General features: G+C 46.2%; 1 protein-coding gene across 2 annotated transcripts in view; it reads left to right on the forward strand.

The window, feature by feature from the left end:
• Positions 1 to 15,699, forward strand: part of CD151 (CD151 molecule (Raph blood group)) — a 39,255-nt gene extending 23,556 nt beyond the window's left edge. For both annotated transcript variants that reach the window (XM_049820787.1, XM_049820786.1), the window contains exons 3-9: positions 379 to 482; positions 1,649 to 1,840; positions 6,584 to 6,658; positions 9,124 to 9,228; positions 10,107 to 10,262; positions 12,626 to 12,712; positions 13,522 to 15,699. In XM_049820787.1, the coding sequence (XP_049676744.1) occupies positions 399 to 482; positions 1,649 to 1,840; positions 6,584 to 6,658; positions 9,124 to 9,228; positions 10,107 to 10,262; positions 12,626 to 12,712; positions 13,522 to 13,581 (759 nt within the window). In that variant the 5' untranslated portion in view covers positions 379 to 398 and the 3' untranslated portion in view covers positions 13,582 to 15,699. The remainder of the gene's footprint in view (positions 1 to 378; positions 483 to 1,648; positions 1,841 to 6,583; positions 6,659 to 9,123; positions 9,229 to 10,106; positions 10,263 to 12,625; positions 12,713 to 13,521) is intronic.
• Positions 15,700 to 16,640: the final 941 nt, after the last annotated feature.

Consider the following 16,640-nt stretch of genomic DNA (forward strand, 5'->3'; position numbering starts at 1 on the left):
CCACTCACACAATGGTAGCTCTGATCCGTCCACTGCAAGTATTGATCTAAAGGAAAATGAGTCTCCAGAAGTGACAACAGGATGGGGAGAGAGAAGGAGGATGAAGGCAGTACAGCAAGGCCACATGCTGGTACTGTCTGCCTCCCTTTCACGCTGTGAGGTCTCATGCTGTGTAGATCACCCAAATGGACACAAGAGCTCTTTATCTAAACAAGCACTGTCTAGCATCCCTGAGGTCAATTGAATGGCTTGCTCACTGGCTTACTTCAGCAAAAGTTTGGAAGTTTGAGTTCTTGCAGGAGGAGAGTAGTAATGCTGGCCTTTTGGGAGAAGACGTGAGATGACTGACTGACTCAAGCTCTTCTGATTTTTTTTCAGGAACTTGCTGAGCCAGAAAGATGCGTGAGTATACGGAAAAGAAGGAAACATGTGGGACCATCTGTCTCAAGTACCTGCTCTTCATCTTCAACTTCTTTTTCTGGGTAGGAGACTTCAGTATATTTCAGAGGCACTGAGATGGCACTGCAGTTTTGGTGTCAGGGGTGCAGAAATCTTGGGCTTGATGAAGTCTTTGGCAAAAAGTGCTGATGTCAGTAGGACACAGATTTTGTCCTGTGGGGTGAAATCCCACCCCTTGGGCTTGCCTGCCCAGGCTGCAGAAGTTATGGTTTGACACTGTAGTCTCTTGCTCTTTCTAGATCATGTTACCAAGTATAGAAAACAACAGGGAACCTGAAAACATGCTTTGTTTTTTCACCTGGCTTGCTTTTTCAGGGAACCTGAGGACTCCCCTGTGTTGCCATTCCTCCTCTCAAAATGGCAGAGGGAGTCCTTGCAGTGGAGTGGGACAGCTAGAGCAAGGATAATAAACACCTTCTTGCAGCTGGGTCCACACTAGAGCTTCCTAGAGTTGTGCTTTTCACCAGAAGGTTACTGATGCCAAAGGATTGTTTTTTCCTTTGCTGCCTGGGACAGAGAATTGGAATGTCCAGGTCAGACCTTTAAGGAAAACTGTCTGAGCTTACTAGAAACTGAATAAAACCCTCTGGAAACATAAGGCTTGCAAAGAGAAGGGACTGCTAGGAGTCTGGTTGGCTTCTCTGTGTTCATTTGCTGCAAGGGTGAGTTCAACCAGCCAGGCTGTTTAGCTCCTTGACTGCTTTCTCCCCAGATATGTAGTCTAGGAAGGAGATATTGGGCATGGTTGTCATTTATTGGTAGTATTGCTCCCTGACAAACAGTGGAAAGCTTGCTGATGTAAAGCTGTTTCCTTCCCCTCTGCTGCTAGGTAGCACCCCAATAAATTAGATGGTTTTTTTGGATTTGCCCAGATAACAGTGTGGCTACTTTTGGGAAGGCTCTGGTCCAAGTAAGAATTGCTGTGCACAGGTAGATGCTTCAGATAGCTTGCATCTCAGGCTGTCTGGGGTGCTAAACTAGCCACCTTGAAGCCCAGCCCCTCTCAGTGTACTGGGGCCTGCTCCCGGTCCTGGTGAGACCTCTGAGAGGTCCTTCCTGTAGTGTAGATAATTTTTGGCTCAGCTTGTGGAGCTGAGGCATGTCCTGGTATCCCAGTCCAGTTACTCTGGGAAGTGAGAAAGTTCACAAATCAGATGCCCTTCATTTGCTTGCTTCTATTTCTACTCAGCTGGCTGGTGGGGCCGTGATGGCAGTGGGCACCTGGACCCTAGCTGAGAAGAGTGACTACATCAGCCTGCTCTCCTCCAGCACGTATTCGGCAACTGCTTATATTCTGGTGGTGGCTGGGGTGGTTGTCATGGTTACCGGCATCCTTGGTTGCTGTGCCACCTTCAAAGAGCGTCGGAATTTGCTGAGAGTGGTAAGTTTTGCTTGCTTGTTTTGTTTGGGGGAGGATTCACCCCATTTTCTCTTGAAACATGCTGCGAGGTAGGGAAACATCTTGGTTGTGTTCTGTACCAACCTTATTTGTCCTAGAGCAAATACCACTAAAGGCCTCCAGCTCTGAACAGCAGTGCTGCCCTTGTCCTATGGGGCAGGTTCTACTGCAGAGCATTTCCTTTCATCCACCCAAAGAATGTGCTTACCACTGTATTGTTCAAAAGTACAAATTATAGTCATAATACGTATGCTTTGTGTGAGAACATTTATTGAAACTACTCAAAACAAAATCTCATGGCTTTTCTCTCTTCCTTCTTCCCTGCCTATCCCATATTCTCTTTTGGAAAATGGGAAGAGAGAGGAAATGAGAGACCTGTAACAAAACTGGCTTTTAATAACAGTAGATTCAAGCCAAATTAACAAGGTTTTTCACTTGGTTGTTAAAAATCAGAACATTTCGAATGAACGTTTTCTTTAGTTGCAAAAAAATTATTTTAGTTTTGTTTCCATGAAAAAAGGCACACTGTTTTGATAATGTGCCTTTTCTTTTACACCTTTCCTTGTGTTACTTCCTGAACTCCCTGCTCACCTTCTTACACTGAAGTTTTTGACCAGCCTGAGGGTTTCTATTCCACTTCCTCCCTCTCAAATCTCCTTTTCAGTGTGAAGTGTGGCAGCAATTCCTTTTAGTATCTGGGCTACAGTGGTGAGTGCAGTGACTGAAATAACAAATCAGTGGTTCTTTGCTTTCACAGTTGCAGAAAAGGATACTTCAGCAACTCTTCACCAGCTCCTTTGCAAATCCTCATTCACCTGACTGTCCCATTTTCCCTCTTTCATTTGGATAGAGGAGCAGAAATAGGAGTTGTGAGCAAGCCTGGTGCTTGTACCACTGCTTTGAAGGCCTGGTAATCCCTGTGAGAGGCAGAGTAGGGCTAGGAAGGGAGAATAAAACACAGAGGAGGACACAGTGAGTGCATTGCTGGTGCTTGTTCATTAGGCTCCTGGTCTGTAGCAGTCCATTTTGGCCTTGCTTCACTTACTCTCCATGCCAAAGAGATCTCCCTTTGTCTTTTTGCCTCAGCCAGAAGCTATGGATGAAAATCCAGTGGGGTTTTCTTTGTTATTCTGCCACAGAAAACTGATAATTGTCTCTTCGGAACAAAAGGTCACTCTGTCTCCTTATACCACGCGTCCTTTTGGAGTGGCTGGTCGTGACAGGCCTATTGTCTCTTCTTGCTTGTGCTCTGCTTTGCTTGCTGGTGAGTAATCTGCAAAAGAGATAGGGCTGTGCTTGCCAGGGCTGGGTGAGCCTGGCTGAAGGCCTTTGCCAGCTCTGAGCTCAGACAGTAATCCTGACAGCTTCACAGTCAGTGCCCCGGGGTCTGTGCCAGCCTGTCCCAATTTCTCGCTGTACCAGAGGCCCACATTAAGTATGGAAGGGAGCACTGTAAGCAGCAATCTCCACTCTCCCCAGTGCCTCCTTGGTGCTTTTAAAAATCAAGTATTGACAGCTTTGGGTGCTGTTTGCAAAATGCATATCTGATTTTTAGCTTGTTTTTCTGTTAAAGGTTCAGGAAGCTGTGAATTTTTTTGCTGCCTTTCTACCTATCTATGAGTTTTATGGGTTCACTTCAAGGCTTTTCATAGTATTTCATTACTCATCGCTCACAGCTATCCTACTTTTTTTGTGTCATTGTTTATTTGCCTTCCTCATGTCCCTCCTTAGCTGGGTGATCTGCTGAGGCTCGGGCAGCAGATGTGGAGTTTCTCTGGCTCCGTGAGCAGGCATGGCAGTGGATCTGCAGTCTGGCTGGCCGTGGATCTGCAGTCTGGCTGGCCGTGATGCTGCAGTCCAGCTCTTTACAAGCACACAAACCATACTATATTATGCTTCAGTCAAGATGCATGCTTTCATACACAAAAGTATGCAAGCAGGAGTCTTGGGAAAGGACCCATTGAATAGAAGACCTTGTATGTAAAGAAAGAAGGTGGCTTTCTTCAGGCTTGGCCCCTCACAGTGCCACTTCTAGTTAGCTACCTTTGACAGGGAGAAGGCAACACATGTCGGTTATGATTTCTGTTCCTACTGTTTTTCAGCCTGGAGCCCTCCCACTGAAGTGAGGTTGCTGCTTTAGGGGTATAGTTGCTATGTATCTCTTAGATAGTAGAAAGACCTCTCCAGAGAGTGATGTGGATTGTAGGGGGGTTGAACTGTGCTTTGGGTTATTCAGAGAAAACACACTAAAGCTTGGTGCTTCACTCAAACACTTGAAGCTGGATGGAAGAAATCTGGACCATGTAGGTCTTGAGGAGACACCAGATAGCCCTGACTCTGGCTTGGAGCCAGAGTAAGAGTAAATTTTGCCCAGAGCCCACCCAGGTCCAGGCATGTGTCTGCTACAGGCCTTTGGGTGATCCCACATTTCTGACTTGTTCTGCGGCCTTTGGGAAGCGAGTAGGGCATGTCCCTGCAGCTCCATGCCAGAGCTGGCCTACTCCTCCCAGAGCAGACCTCTGTAAGAAAGCTCTGCAACTCCTGATGAAGAGCAAGGAGAACAGCCCTGTGCTCTGTGTGTGTCCAGAGTGAAAGCTGCTGCTCCTCTATGTCAGGATGATACTTGGAAGTGGCCCTGAGGGAATGATGAGACTCAGATAAGGATAATGATGCAGTGTATCCGTAGAGACAAGTTGGATGCATGGGTGGCAGATGCACTAACCTCCCTTACAAAGTTTTACAAGAGCCTTGTGACTCAAATTTTTTAAGGTCTGCTGGATACATGTTTGTTTCTATCCACTGTAAGCCAGCACAACAAGTCGAGCTGTGGTGACGCAACTCAGCTCTACCTGAATGCCTCTGACATGACAACACAGAGCAGGGAAAAACAAACAAACTTTCCAGTTCATTGATTGTTCTCAGTATCCTGCCACCCTCCTTGGCAGAGAGATGATGTCAGAACAGTTAGGGCATAACTAGGTTCCAACTAAAGAAAGCCAGCCTTTGTGTCAAGGCATGTCAATCCTTTCTTGCCCCCTTTCAACCTCCTGCCAGTGTTGGGACCAGCCTTTAGCTATCCCGAACTCCACTGCGTGACTCATTCCCCTGGTATGAATGGGTACCTTGTACAGGCATCTGCAGAGACAGTCAGTGTTTGGTCGCAGTGAGAGTTTGGGGCTGGGGAATGAAAGTCTGAGATTGTGTCCTCAGATTAAAGCCCAGTCTGCAGATAAAACCCAGCTGTCTGTCCTTCACAGCTGCTGAATCCCAACAGGAGTGAAAGAGGAAGCCTGAGTGTTTGTGTCTGTGTCATTTTACTCCTGCAAAGGAGCTTGCAAATACCTAGTGGAGAAGGGTGCACAGTGGGGGTGTAACCCTTGTGCAACAGAAGGCATCCATGCTGTGTAGGTCAGCTTGCTGTGTCCAGGTCTTCACTGTCCTTCTTTGTGCCAGGGAGAAGATGGTTTGATGTCCAGTTACATTTGCCATTTGCTTCATCCCCTGGGAACAGCTGTTTCTTAAGGTCAGGGGTAAAACAGAAAATGGGAGATATTTTGTTTGTTCTGTGCTGGGGAGGCCAACTCTTACAGGGATTTAGCATGAGGTCCTTGTTATGGCTGGAACTGGTGTCTCTTCAGCTTTATCTACAGAAAGATTAATAGCAGTCATAGAACAGCCTGGATCTGTAAAGAAACTGTTCATTGCTGACCAGGAGCAAGGCAGGGGCTGTGTGTCAGGACAGGGGTTCTCCCTGAAAAGCTTGCTCTTCCTAAGGAGAAAGTAGCCACATCACCCTCTGTCTTCAGGCCTGCCCACAGTGCTTTTAATCTAGTACATACATTCCTTCTCATAGGTTTGGCTTCCCTTCCTGTTTGTGTATAGGAACAGTGCTCCCAACAGTTTTCTGTACTGTCTGTTTGATTCTCCTTGTGGTAAGCAGGGCACATCCCTTTCCATTTCACTGCCATTAAGCCCTTTTAGGAAATACTCATGTTCTCCTCTTAGTCTTCTAAGAGCTCTTCTCTCTTTGGTTTTGAGATACTGAGCTTTTCCCTTTAGAACCTAGTTCAGCAGAACATACAGTCACAGTCCTGAGTGTGAATCAGCGCTAAAGTCCATCTGCTTCAATAGCGCCCTTCATCCTGTTGTTGATCCCCACAGAAGTCACTGGGACATAAACCTATGGTTTATGCTTACGCTTAGCTGGTCTGCTGTATCCTTGGTGAAATGGGCCCTTTATTGAATCATCATTATAACATATGTTGCTCCTTAGTAACTTGGTGAAATGCCCTAAACAATATCAAAACAAGCAAAAGTTTCAAATTTTTATGCATTGATGTCAGAATCAGATTTTTTTTATGATATTGAGTGTAGTCATCAGGTTATCCAGCAACCACTTTCTTTTGTCCAGTGATCTTATCTCAGTTGCCTGCACTTTTCCATTCTCTACATCCCTCTGGCTCTGTGAGTTAAACTCACACTTGCTGCTGCTTGTCTTCAGTTATCCTGTGGTTTGGGGGGCTTTGAGGTTTGATTTTTTTTTTAACCTGTGGGATTGTTCCTTTCCTACCCTATTCAGGTCTTAGCTCCAGCCCCTGCCTTTGAACACTGCTGCAGAAAAGCATTGATGAAGGGAATCATGCATTTTACCAGCTAATGAAAAGCTGGCTCCTGGTATCTCCTTACATTCTGTTCTAATGTCCTGCTTTTCACATTATTTTACAGTACTTCATATTGTTGCTGTGCATTTTTCTCCTGGAGATCATTGCTGGAATCCTGGCCTATATCTACTACCAGCAGGTGAGTGGACATTGGTCCTTAGAGACTCAAACCAGGGAGAGAAAACAGCTGGTTATCATCTCATTTCTCCAGCCAGAATTGGGCTTGGAGGCTTGGGACCTAGGGTCTGGTTGTGGTTCACCTTTCTACATGTCTGTACTCACTCCCCTCCCCATAGAGAAGACCTTGGATTATTTACTGTTTTTGAGAAAGTGGTGGTGGTTACTCTAGGGAGGCTGCTCAGCCTTGCTTCTCAGCTCCTTCCTGTGGTTCACCTTTGTGTGCTGTTTTTCTGCAGAGCCTTGTAGAAGACAATTTTTGAGGCTGTGTAGATCTAGGAACTCTCCTAATGCCCTTCAAGGCATAGTGCAAGCAACTGAAATCACGTTAGTGCCACTCAGTATATTCAGGACATAGGAACAGTTGCTGCTGCAGCCAGCAAGCTATATGCCGTGCTTTTGAACTGGCAAAGATAATGAATGGTCCAGCAGAGAGGTCCTTTCAGGTCAAGAAGTTTTTGAGAGCTTTACTTAACCAGGCCAGCTGAGGGGCTGGAGAACACTACAGGCTCCCCACAGCTGCAGTTCTAGCTTGGCACTTTTTGCAGTTACAGAGAGCAGAGGCTTAAGTCATCACTTGTTTTCAAAGGGAGTTTAACCACCAAGGCAGAAACAGCCTGCGAAGTTGCTCTCATGTCTGGAAATTGATTGGAAATGGCAAATTAGGATTGTTGTCAAGTGGCTGTCTGAAAAGCAGCTGGACATCCCATCTTGTTGGCTTCACTGCCAGGTTTCCTTGCCATTTGTTTCTCTCTTAGGCCTTCTGTGCTTTGCCTCACTAAGATGGGCACTGGTGTTTTGCAAGGAGCCAAAGAACCATACTGGCTCCTGCCAGGGGAGATCAGTGGTATGAGCGTTCATATTTAAGAGGGAAAGATGAATCCTGGCAGGTGTGGCAGAAAGCCAGTGCCTGTCCATCCATCCATCCATGCAAAGGCATGAGGTTCATATATGACAACGGATGAAGAGGAGCTGATCCTTAGGTTGAAATAAGGGACAGCATATTCAGACCTGTACCCTTGAATGCTTTAGATCACTTGAGGGCATCTCTGATCGATAGCTGCACTTCCCCTTGCCCTCTGGCTGACAAATTCCCCTTCTTTCTTGGTTGCAGGCTGCTCGCTCTGTTTGCCACTATTTTTACTTCAGCTCTTGCTTTGGTGTCTAAGGCTTGCGTGTGTGTCTAAACTGTTTCTTTTGTTATCTCTATTCCATGCTGCAGTTCTTCCCCGTGAGCCCGCAGGTAACTGCTTTTCTCCCAAGTAATAATTCTGCTAATGGACTCTCCTCTTTATTTGCCTCTGATGCCTGCCAGCTGCTGAACCTTTTCCTTTCTTTTTATTACACTAAGTCCTTTGCACTTCTGTAGAGCTTCCCAGCCCAGGATCTCAAAGCATTTTGCAAATATTAATGAATGAAGCCTCATACCATCTCTGTGAGGTAGGTGTTGTCCCCATTTGAAAAAAACAGTGTATTTTTCACAGTTTAGGATAACCAGATGTTTGACTTCTCATTTACTACTTGCTGTGTAGAATAAAAGGTGTATAGAGAGGCTGCCCCCTTGTTTCATTCGTTGACCCCATCTAAATGGATGTTGACATTGTTTATTAGTATAGGAAACTTAGAATTTCACAGGTATTGGACTAAGGCAGTGTTGCTGTATGAACCAGGATGACAAAAAAAAGATGCAGCTCTTTGGTGCTTTTTGGCTGTCACCTGGATGGGTGAGAAGAATTCAGCTAGATCAGAAGAGGCTCCACAGGAATAAATGTTTGAATCCCATCACCTGAACATGCCAGTGGTTTATGATGATGCTTTCAGAAATTCTGTACTTGCAAAATCAGACTTCGTTTCTCTGTCACTGTTATCAGAAAAGCCTTGCAGTACTTTAGCAATTGCACACTTAATTCCCTCCTGTGGCATCCTTTTTGTTGCCAATACAAGAGCTATTCAAGACTACGTGCTTTAGTCCAGCATGCCCAGGACTCTGATTTCTTCCTGCTCCTGGACAGAGTGATTTGGTTTTTAGTATTTTGTCACAGGCTTCAGAGGGAGAAGACTGTACGTGGTCTCATAGGCGTATTCATATTTAAGGAGGCACAGTTTTGTATTCTCTCTGTTGCAGGCATTTCTTGGCAATATTACATATTCAAGGTGAGGACCCATATGGTGATGTGTAACACAGGCTGAAATTTGGTCCTGAAGCACCTCCTTCTGGTTATTAAAATGGAGGCATGATCTGTAATCAATTGGGAATAAGCCTGTCCAGTCCAACCTTGGAGGACGATCTTGAAGGAAGCTGTAGCTTCCACTAGGCTCTCTGCTTTCATCTTGGAGCAAAGGCAATGAAACGTATGCAGGGCTCTGGGTCACTCTTGAGGGCTGAGTTTACCTTGTAATATCATTGCACTTGTCTCTTCCATTCAGCTGAGCATGGAGCTGAAGCAAAATTTGAAGAACACCATGACCCAGAAGTACCGGAAGGAGGGAGAAGAGAGTGTTACCAGCGCAGTAGACAAACTGCAGCAGGAGGTGGGTATCTCTAAAGGAAGGGAGAATTAATGCAACTGAAGGGCTTAAAATCAAAAACAGAAAAGCCATTATGGGCTCTTGACATCCAACATACATATGTTTCTTCTGTATGCTGAGTGTATGTTCTGCTCCTTCTGATTCAAGTTGAGGTTGATTGGGGTGCAGGACCTGGGCCATGCAACCAGCAGAATTGCATGGTGTGACCTCTGAACTGCATGCCCAGTAGCACTGGGGAAACAACATCTGAATTGCTCCCAGAGTGAACTGGAGCTGCCAAGTCACTCTGACAGCTGTTTCTACTTCCCACTTCAAAGTTTTGGAGAAATTGCTGACATTTTTCATTAAGCTCCTCAGTACCCTAGAGAGCAAGATGTAATGAAAGAAGAGCCTTCCTGCTGCTGTTGCTAGCTGTGCCTGGCTCAGGTTAGGGCTGCTGCAGTTCTGACAGGCTTTCTCGCAGAAAAGACCCTTGTGCACAGGCACTTTCAAAGCATGGGGCCTACTATACACATACTGCCATAGCAGGTGCATTTGTGATGGTAATTGGTAATTAAACTTACCCTGTTATTACCATTAATGCTCTCCAGTCCAGTGGTTAAGAGCTGAGGCAGCTGCAGGTGCACTCTGGTTACAGTTCATCCCGGCAGTAACCAAAAGTCACAGCTGCTGAAGGATGGGTGAAGCTGATATTTAATAGCCATTTTGGGGACTCTTAACACAAAAGTCACTAATAATTATAGTATCCTAAAAAAAACCCTGTGAGATAGCTGGAATCTCTCTGCAAAGGAGGGTGAAGCCCAGGGTTTGGTGTGGGAGGCTGGAGGGAGGAGGTGGTTGCAGTGCTTGCTGGCTTCAGCCTTTGCTCTGTGTGCATGCAGTTCAAGTGCTGTGGGAGCAACAACTACACAGACTGGGCTGACAGCCTGTGGATCAAATCTCCAGAGGCCAATGGACGGAAAGTCCCAGACAGCTGTTGTAAGACAATAACCGACCTGTGTGGCCGAAGAGACCATCCTTCCAACATCTACAAGGAGGTAAAGAGCAAAAGGGCTTCAGGGCTGCCTGTCACAAAGTATGTGAAGGAGGTGGGCAGGGAGTGAGGGTGTAAGGTTATTGCTGCAAACTGTTGGTAGGCTTCAAAGTCAGTAGGATTCCTTAGAAAGCAGAATTAATTTATCTAATTGAGCATTCAGCCATCTAGGCTATTATTTTGTATGTAGATATAGAGAAAAATAATGTATTTGTTACTACAGACTATGCTGGTGATAGGGGGAAGTGGGAGAGGTTGTTGGTTCTGGCAAGAGACTTGGATGTGAGCCCTACATTTGACACAGCTTCCTGTTGTTGGAATTACTCAGCGAAGTGCAGATGGAGATATTTCTGTTCCTTGACTGAGATCGTGGGATTTGACCTACAGCACAAAGAAACAGCGTGTGGGGAAGAAAGAGGGCCCTGTAGCAGACAAATTAGGTCAGTTCCAGTGGGCTACAGTTCGGGCTGAAAAGAAGGCTGGAGTTGGGATAGAGGGGCTTGTCTCTTTTCTAGAAGAAGCAAATTGAATCCCAGACTAGCTGAGTAACTAAAAGGTAGCTTTTAGACCATTTATTCATCCAGTTTGCATAAGGCTGGTAAAAGTTCTTGCATTTATTTTGGCACTCTCCAGTCCTGTTGCCTGTCTTTTAACTTGCTCACTGTGACACTCTCTATGGGATAGCGTAGTCCTTTTTCTCATCAGGGAAACCAGCACCTTCACTGGCTGTATTGAGTCTGGGGAGCAGCAACTGGAGCTTTTTCCTTGTTCCTCTCCCCCTGTCAGTTAAGGAGGGCTGTGTATGAAGAGGTGGCCCCTTCAGAGCAGGTATTTCTTCTCACAGTCTGTGCTTTGAGCAGGATTCAGAAAAGGAGTGTGAATAACATCTGTATTAAGCCAAACAACTCAAACAGCTAAAAGGAAACTAACCATCTATCTTTGTGGAATGAATAGGGAGATGAAGTCCAGTCTTTCTGATCTACCAAAGCCCTTCTTATGTCCAGCTGCTTGTCTGGGTTTTGTCCTTCAGGAAGAAGGCTTTCCCATAAGGTTTGTTCCTTCCAGGCAAGACCCAACGAGGAAGTGCAGAAAAGAGTCCAAGGGCTGATGAGGTGTTTCTGAGAGTGGAAACCCACAACCGTGTGAGGGGCAGGGCTGCCAATTCCTGTCCTTTCTCTGTGCTGCGTGAAGCTGGAGGCGGCTGCCCAGCTGCATTATTAAGAGAGGCCCTGTAGGCTGTCAGATGTATTGGACTAGCTCTAGAGGAGAAAAAGCTGCAAGGGGAGGTTTGGATCCACAATCAGATCCTGAATATCATGATATGAGGTCTTAGAGTTCAGAAAGGATTTTAGTGGCTTTGGAGGAGAAGAACCTAGAAGAGGGTCAGATCAGGGAACAGGAGTAACAGCTTCATATCAGAGCAGCTGGGGTTGACTCTAAAACCTAATGCTAGCATGGGAAAAGTGAGGCCTTTGCCATCCCTCTTTGGAGGACTGTATGCTCGCTCCTTCCTTCTGCCTGCATGCCTGTAGGTCACTGCTCACTGTGAACTCCTGGGGCAGGAGGGCCCCCAACACCCTTGGGGGCACCACTGTAGCCTACACAATAAATCCCCCTGATGTTACTACCATGGAAAACCTGCCTCAATGGATTAAACAGTTTAACTATTTAAAGGGAACTCTTAAAATAAAAAAAAAACAAAACAAAACAAAAAAAACCCCAAACCAAAAACCCCAAACCAAAATAACAACAACAGAGAATGTTCTTAGTGATTTATTTTTGCCTTGTGACAACAAAAACTTGGCCCTGAAACAGGAAGGGAGGGGTCACGCTGCCAGCCAAGGATGCAGTTGCAAGGCAGAGGCAGGCAGAGCCTGGCTTTCCAGGCTTATACTGAAACTCACTGCTGTCATAAATAGAAGTGCGAGGAATTTACCCTTAAAAGGCTCCTGTCATGTTAGAGTTCTTGGTGCTGGATCCACTTAGCTCCATTTCCTTGGCCTTTTGGCCTGACAGGAGTCAGTACCCTCTCCAGGCATGTGCTAGGCAGCGAATGAGGGAACCTTTCTCCACATATCTCAGAGAAAAATGACATGCTTCCCTCTGTGTGATGTGGCTGGTTCCTCTTCTGCATTTCTCCTGCCCAGCTGGCAGCTGCCTTGGGTTTGTTCGATGGTTCCTGAGCCAGTAGGTCCACAGTGATGCAAAACATGATGCAGTGTAGCTTTTCCAGTGATGTCAGGCGAAGAGATTGCTCACAGACACCACTTTTTATAGCGTTGCTTTCAAGGGTCGCAACCATTGGATTAAAGTGAACAAGAGGTTAAAATGAAGCTGATTTTCCATGTCCCTCCTTTCACCCTGCAGAGCGGTTGCATTACCAAGCTGGAAAACTTCATTCAAGAGCATCTGAAAATTATCGGGGCAGTGGGGATCAGCATTGCTTGCGTGCAGGTAAAAGGGCTGAGTGGAGTTTTGGGGGTGCTGGACAGAAGTTAAAGGAACTCCAGAGCTGAGGGATGGAAAAAAATTAGATATTTTAGACTCTTCCCTGCCTGACAAGAAGTTGCCAGGTACTTCGGGGACCCCAGGATTCACTAGCTCCAAAGCAAAAGCCTCTTCTGCTGGTCTGTAAAATTTGCTTCTGGTGAAGGAGTGCAGCCAGCTGGGCAAGGGGGAGAGACTTCTGCTCCAGGGCTGTGGGAAAGGCAGTGCTGGCCATGGCAGGCGGTTTGGCAGCCTGAGAGAGACCTCTTGTGGAGATGTGCCGTGATTGCCCATGCAGCTGAAGAGCCAGTCTGGAGGAGTTTCCTACCCTGGTTCATTAGGATTATTTTAAATCATCCAGAATTTCTCCCTCAGCTGTGTTATATTGAAGAACAGCACTGCGGGTCTGCAAAGGATTTGGGAGAGGGTGATGAATAAAGGGGTAGGATGTGGATGCCCCCCGCTCCCATTTTATAGGGGAGGGCACAGGATATTCTTTTCTTCTAGATGCAGATGTCTCTGGGAGTTCCTCATCTTCCCCTTTGTTCTGGCAAGTAGCCAAATTACACCCCAGAGAAGCTGCTGGTGATTAATTAGGAGGCTTAGCACAGATTATGTTCTCTCCTGCTGCTTATTGCAAACTGGAGTGCAGTATCCCCAGGCAGGAGATAGCTGCCACTCCAGTCTGGGTTCAGACTGTTAGTTTGCAATCTGTTGCCTCCACTGCATCCATTCTGGTTTTTCATGCATTTCTTTCTTCTCTTTAAACCCTGTAGATCTTTGGGATGATTTTCACCTGCTGCTTGTACAAGAGTTTAAAACCAGAACCATATTAATAGCTGCTGGAACTCTGTCGCTCCCCCTCTGCCACTTCCCTTAGCACCTGCCAACCTGACCACTCTCCACCATCACCACAGAAGTGTCTGTAACCTGAGGACTTGGCTCTGTAATTAAAAGTCTCTTGAATCATGCACCGCCTTACCTGCCCCCTTTGGGGGAAAGTCACCCTCCTTGTTGTGTACAAGGCAGCCAGGAGTTCAGCGGGTCCTCTTCATTGTCAAGAAACAAAAGAGCTGTGGATCTTCTGCTAGAAGCTTTAGCAAAACAGTCCCTTGATATAACTACAAAGCAAGACTTATCCAGGGCCATTTCTCATGAGGCTTTTCCTGAGCTAACATGAAGGTATCGGGATGCTATACAAGAACCATGGTTTGCTCTCTGAGAAGTGGCTCAGCAGCACCAGGCATTGACTGTGACAACAGATGATGTTTCTGCGCTGAGCTGGAGCCAGAGCTGAGTCTCTTACACATGGAAGATTTCTCTCCCTCCTCCCAAGTGTGCACCAGTGTCCTAACACAGCTGTTCTCCACCTGAGAGGATGCCTGCCTGGTTGCTTAGGGTAGGAGCTACTCTCCCTGCTGATCGGGGGCACAACTTGGTGCAGTTGAAATCTTGTCATGATTCTGATGTTGCCAAGATGTGGGTGCCTTAGGATTTCTCAGCAATCCTTCCTCCTCTACCTTGAAGCTTCCCCCAACACAGTGCCATTAGGAGCCACAAGAGGCCTTTTGCCTCCTAGCAATTCTGGAGCAAAGACAATGGACTACTTTCTAACTCTTTCAGGTCTAGTCTTTCATTGAGTGGCTTCCAGTGTGAGTGAGAAAACTTTGTTTCATCTTACCTGTCCCCTGCTGAGGTTTGGTGAAGAACTGGTCTGTTTGTGGAGCTGGCATATCTTGCTCCCCTTTGGCCTGTTCAGTTAGTGGAAATACCTTCTCACATCTCTTACATGTTGAGAGATGCCCTTGGCTTGATTCTTCTAATTAAAACCTCTAGACTTGTTTCTCTTGGGCAGGAAATGAATATATACAAATGTTTTATCAGTCTTTAAAAAGATCATTAATCAGCTGAGAGTTTTCTGGCTTTAATGAGATCTGGAAGCCCACTTTACTGGTTACTGCCAAGAAGGTCAGGAGAGTCAGATTCAACCAGTTGCCTCAGTGTACTTAGTAAAGTGGTAGTGCTGGGTTAACTGTCTGTTTGCTGCAGAGGAATAGGTTTTAATTAAATATTCCCTCTGCATTAGAATCCTGGATACATACAGGACATAGACATCACCGCTGCCATGGACTTAATGCTGTTGTAATGCCAGCAGGGTCTTAGCCTGAATTCATAGGATCTTGTGTGCCTCTTGTCTTGTTCTCACCTTCCTGGTATGCCTGTTACACCCATGAAGCAGAAAGGGCTGTGGGGTTTTGGTTTCTAAGCAGTGAAGACAAGCCCTTTCATAAACAAATTTATTCCCTCTCCTGGCCTTCTAGTGGTGCCAGCTGAGCCCTGTCCCTTAGCAGCAGACAGTTAATGTGATCAAAATCACCCAGACCCCTAAAGGGTCTTGCAGCATTGTGGAGTTTTTAGTTCACAGAGCAGAAATCTTGGACTGGCGCTAAAGGGTGACAAGTTAAAATTCAAAGCAGGTCAATCTGAAACTCCCCCATCAACATCAGCCCTGTGAAGTAATCCTTAACTAATGCAGAAAGAGAGGTGGAGGAACTGAGGTGTATCCTTGGTTCCACAGCAGTAGGAAAGAGTGGAAAGAAATGCAAGTTATTGTGTAATGAACTAAAGGATAAATCTCTAAATTATTTCTTGTTTTATAATCAAGATCCTGACAAGTAATGACTACTAACTTAAGAAGAAAATATTGAGCATGTTGCTTGAAGCAATATTTCTAGTTTCTCCAGCGTATCTTCATAGCTGCCTTTGCCCATTCCCTTCAAATACATTGTACAGCGTTGGAAGAGGCCAGGAAGAATGAAATACGAACAATAAGTTGGCTTGTGTCCATTGAGTTGTTTTATACTTTTTCTCTGTGTAATAATATTCATTGCTTTTTTTTTTTTAACCCAGTTTAAGTTGCTGGCCAATAGAAAAATAAAGCTTAAGATTCTGTACTTATTCTTTGTAACAAAATGGAAGAGGTACCACGAGCTGGATGGGTTATATGGATTCCTCAGATCCTGCTGCTGAGGAGCCAGTTTCTCAAGAAGAAGCTGGTCTGAGGGACCAGGCTGAGAAGGAAGCTAGGGAGGATCTGCTGTGCGTCACTGATCTTGCCAGCCTGGTTATGATCTGCTCCCACGGGGTGCTGCAGAGAGCTGAAGTGCAGAACCTCAGGCTGTCGGGTGTTTCGCATCAGCCGTGGTCTGTGCGTGGAGGTGTGCACACCCAGCACTGCTGGGTCTGTGGTACACCTAACTGCACTCATGGGGACACTTGGTGACCTCTCTTACCTTGTCACACAGGCTGCATTTTCTTATCATGCGCAGAGTGCTGAGGCAGTCAGAATAGGACCTTTGCCACCTGGTAACGTTCACCTTGCTGGCCCAGCTGCTGCCTGTGATTACCAATCAGGTCTGCTTAAGAAGACCAGCTGAGGGTATGACTTGGCTCAGGGCTCTGCTGTGCCCTCCTACCCCCTGTTTCCACTTACCCCAAATCTTTCCCCTTTCCATCTTGACAATAAATATATAGATGGGACTGCAGCGGGGCTGCCTCTTCCTACCACTGTGGGACAACGGGGTGCACGTGGGTGTTGCTCTGTGCTGAGTATTTGCTCTACGTGCTGTAGAGTGGCTTGTAGCCACCTTGTGTCATAGACATGGCAACAAGAAGGAGCAGATGCATGCCCTTTTTTATTACCCTTTGGGATTTAAGGTTGAAAATTACAGTTTCCAATATGCCTATATCCGGCCAGACAGAAATGCCTGCCTGCAGCTAACAGGCACGGCCGCTCGGTGGCTCTCAGGGCTCAGCACAGCGCGCTGTGAATTTGGCTCCTGGAATTCAAGTGAGCGTAATTCAAGCTGCTTGGCTCTGTGGGCAGCAGGGCCGT

Source organism: Accipiter gentilis, chromosome 17 (assembly GCF_929443795.1).
Source record: "Accipiter gentilis chromosome 17, bAccGen1.1, whole genome shotgun sequence".
Classification (NCBI taxonomy): domain Eukaryota; kingdom Metazoa; phylum Chordata; class Aves; order Accipitriformes; family Accipitridae; genus Astur; species Astur gentilis.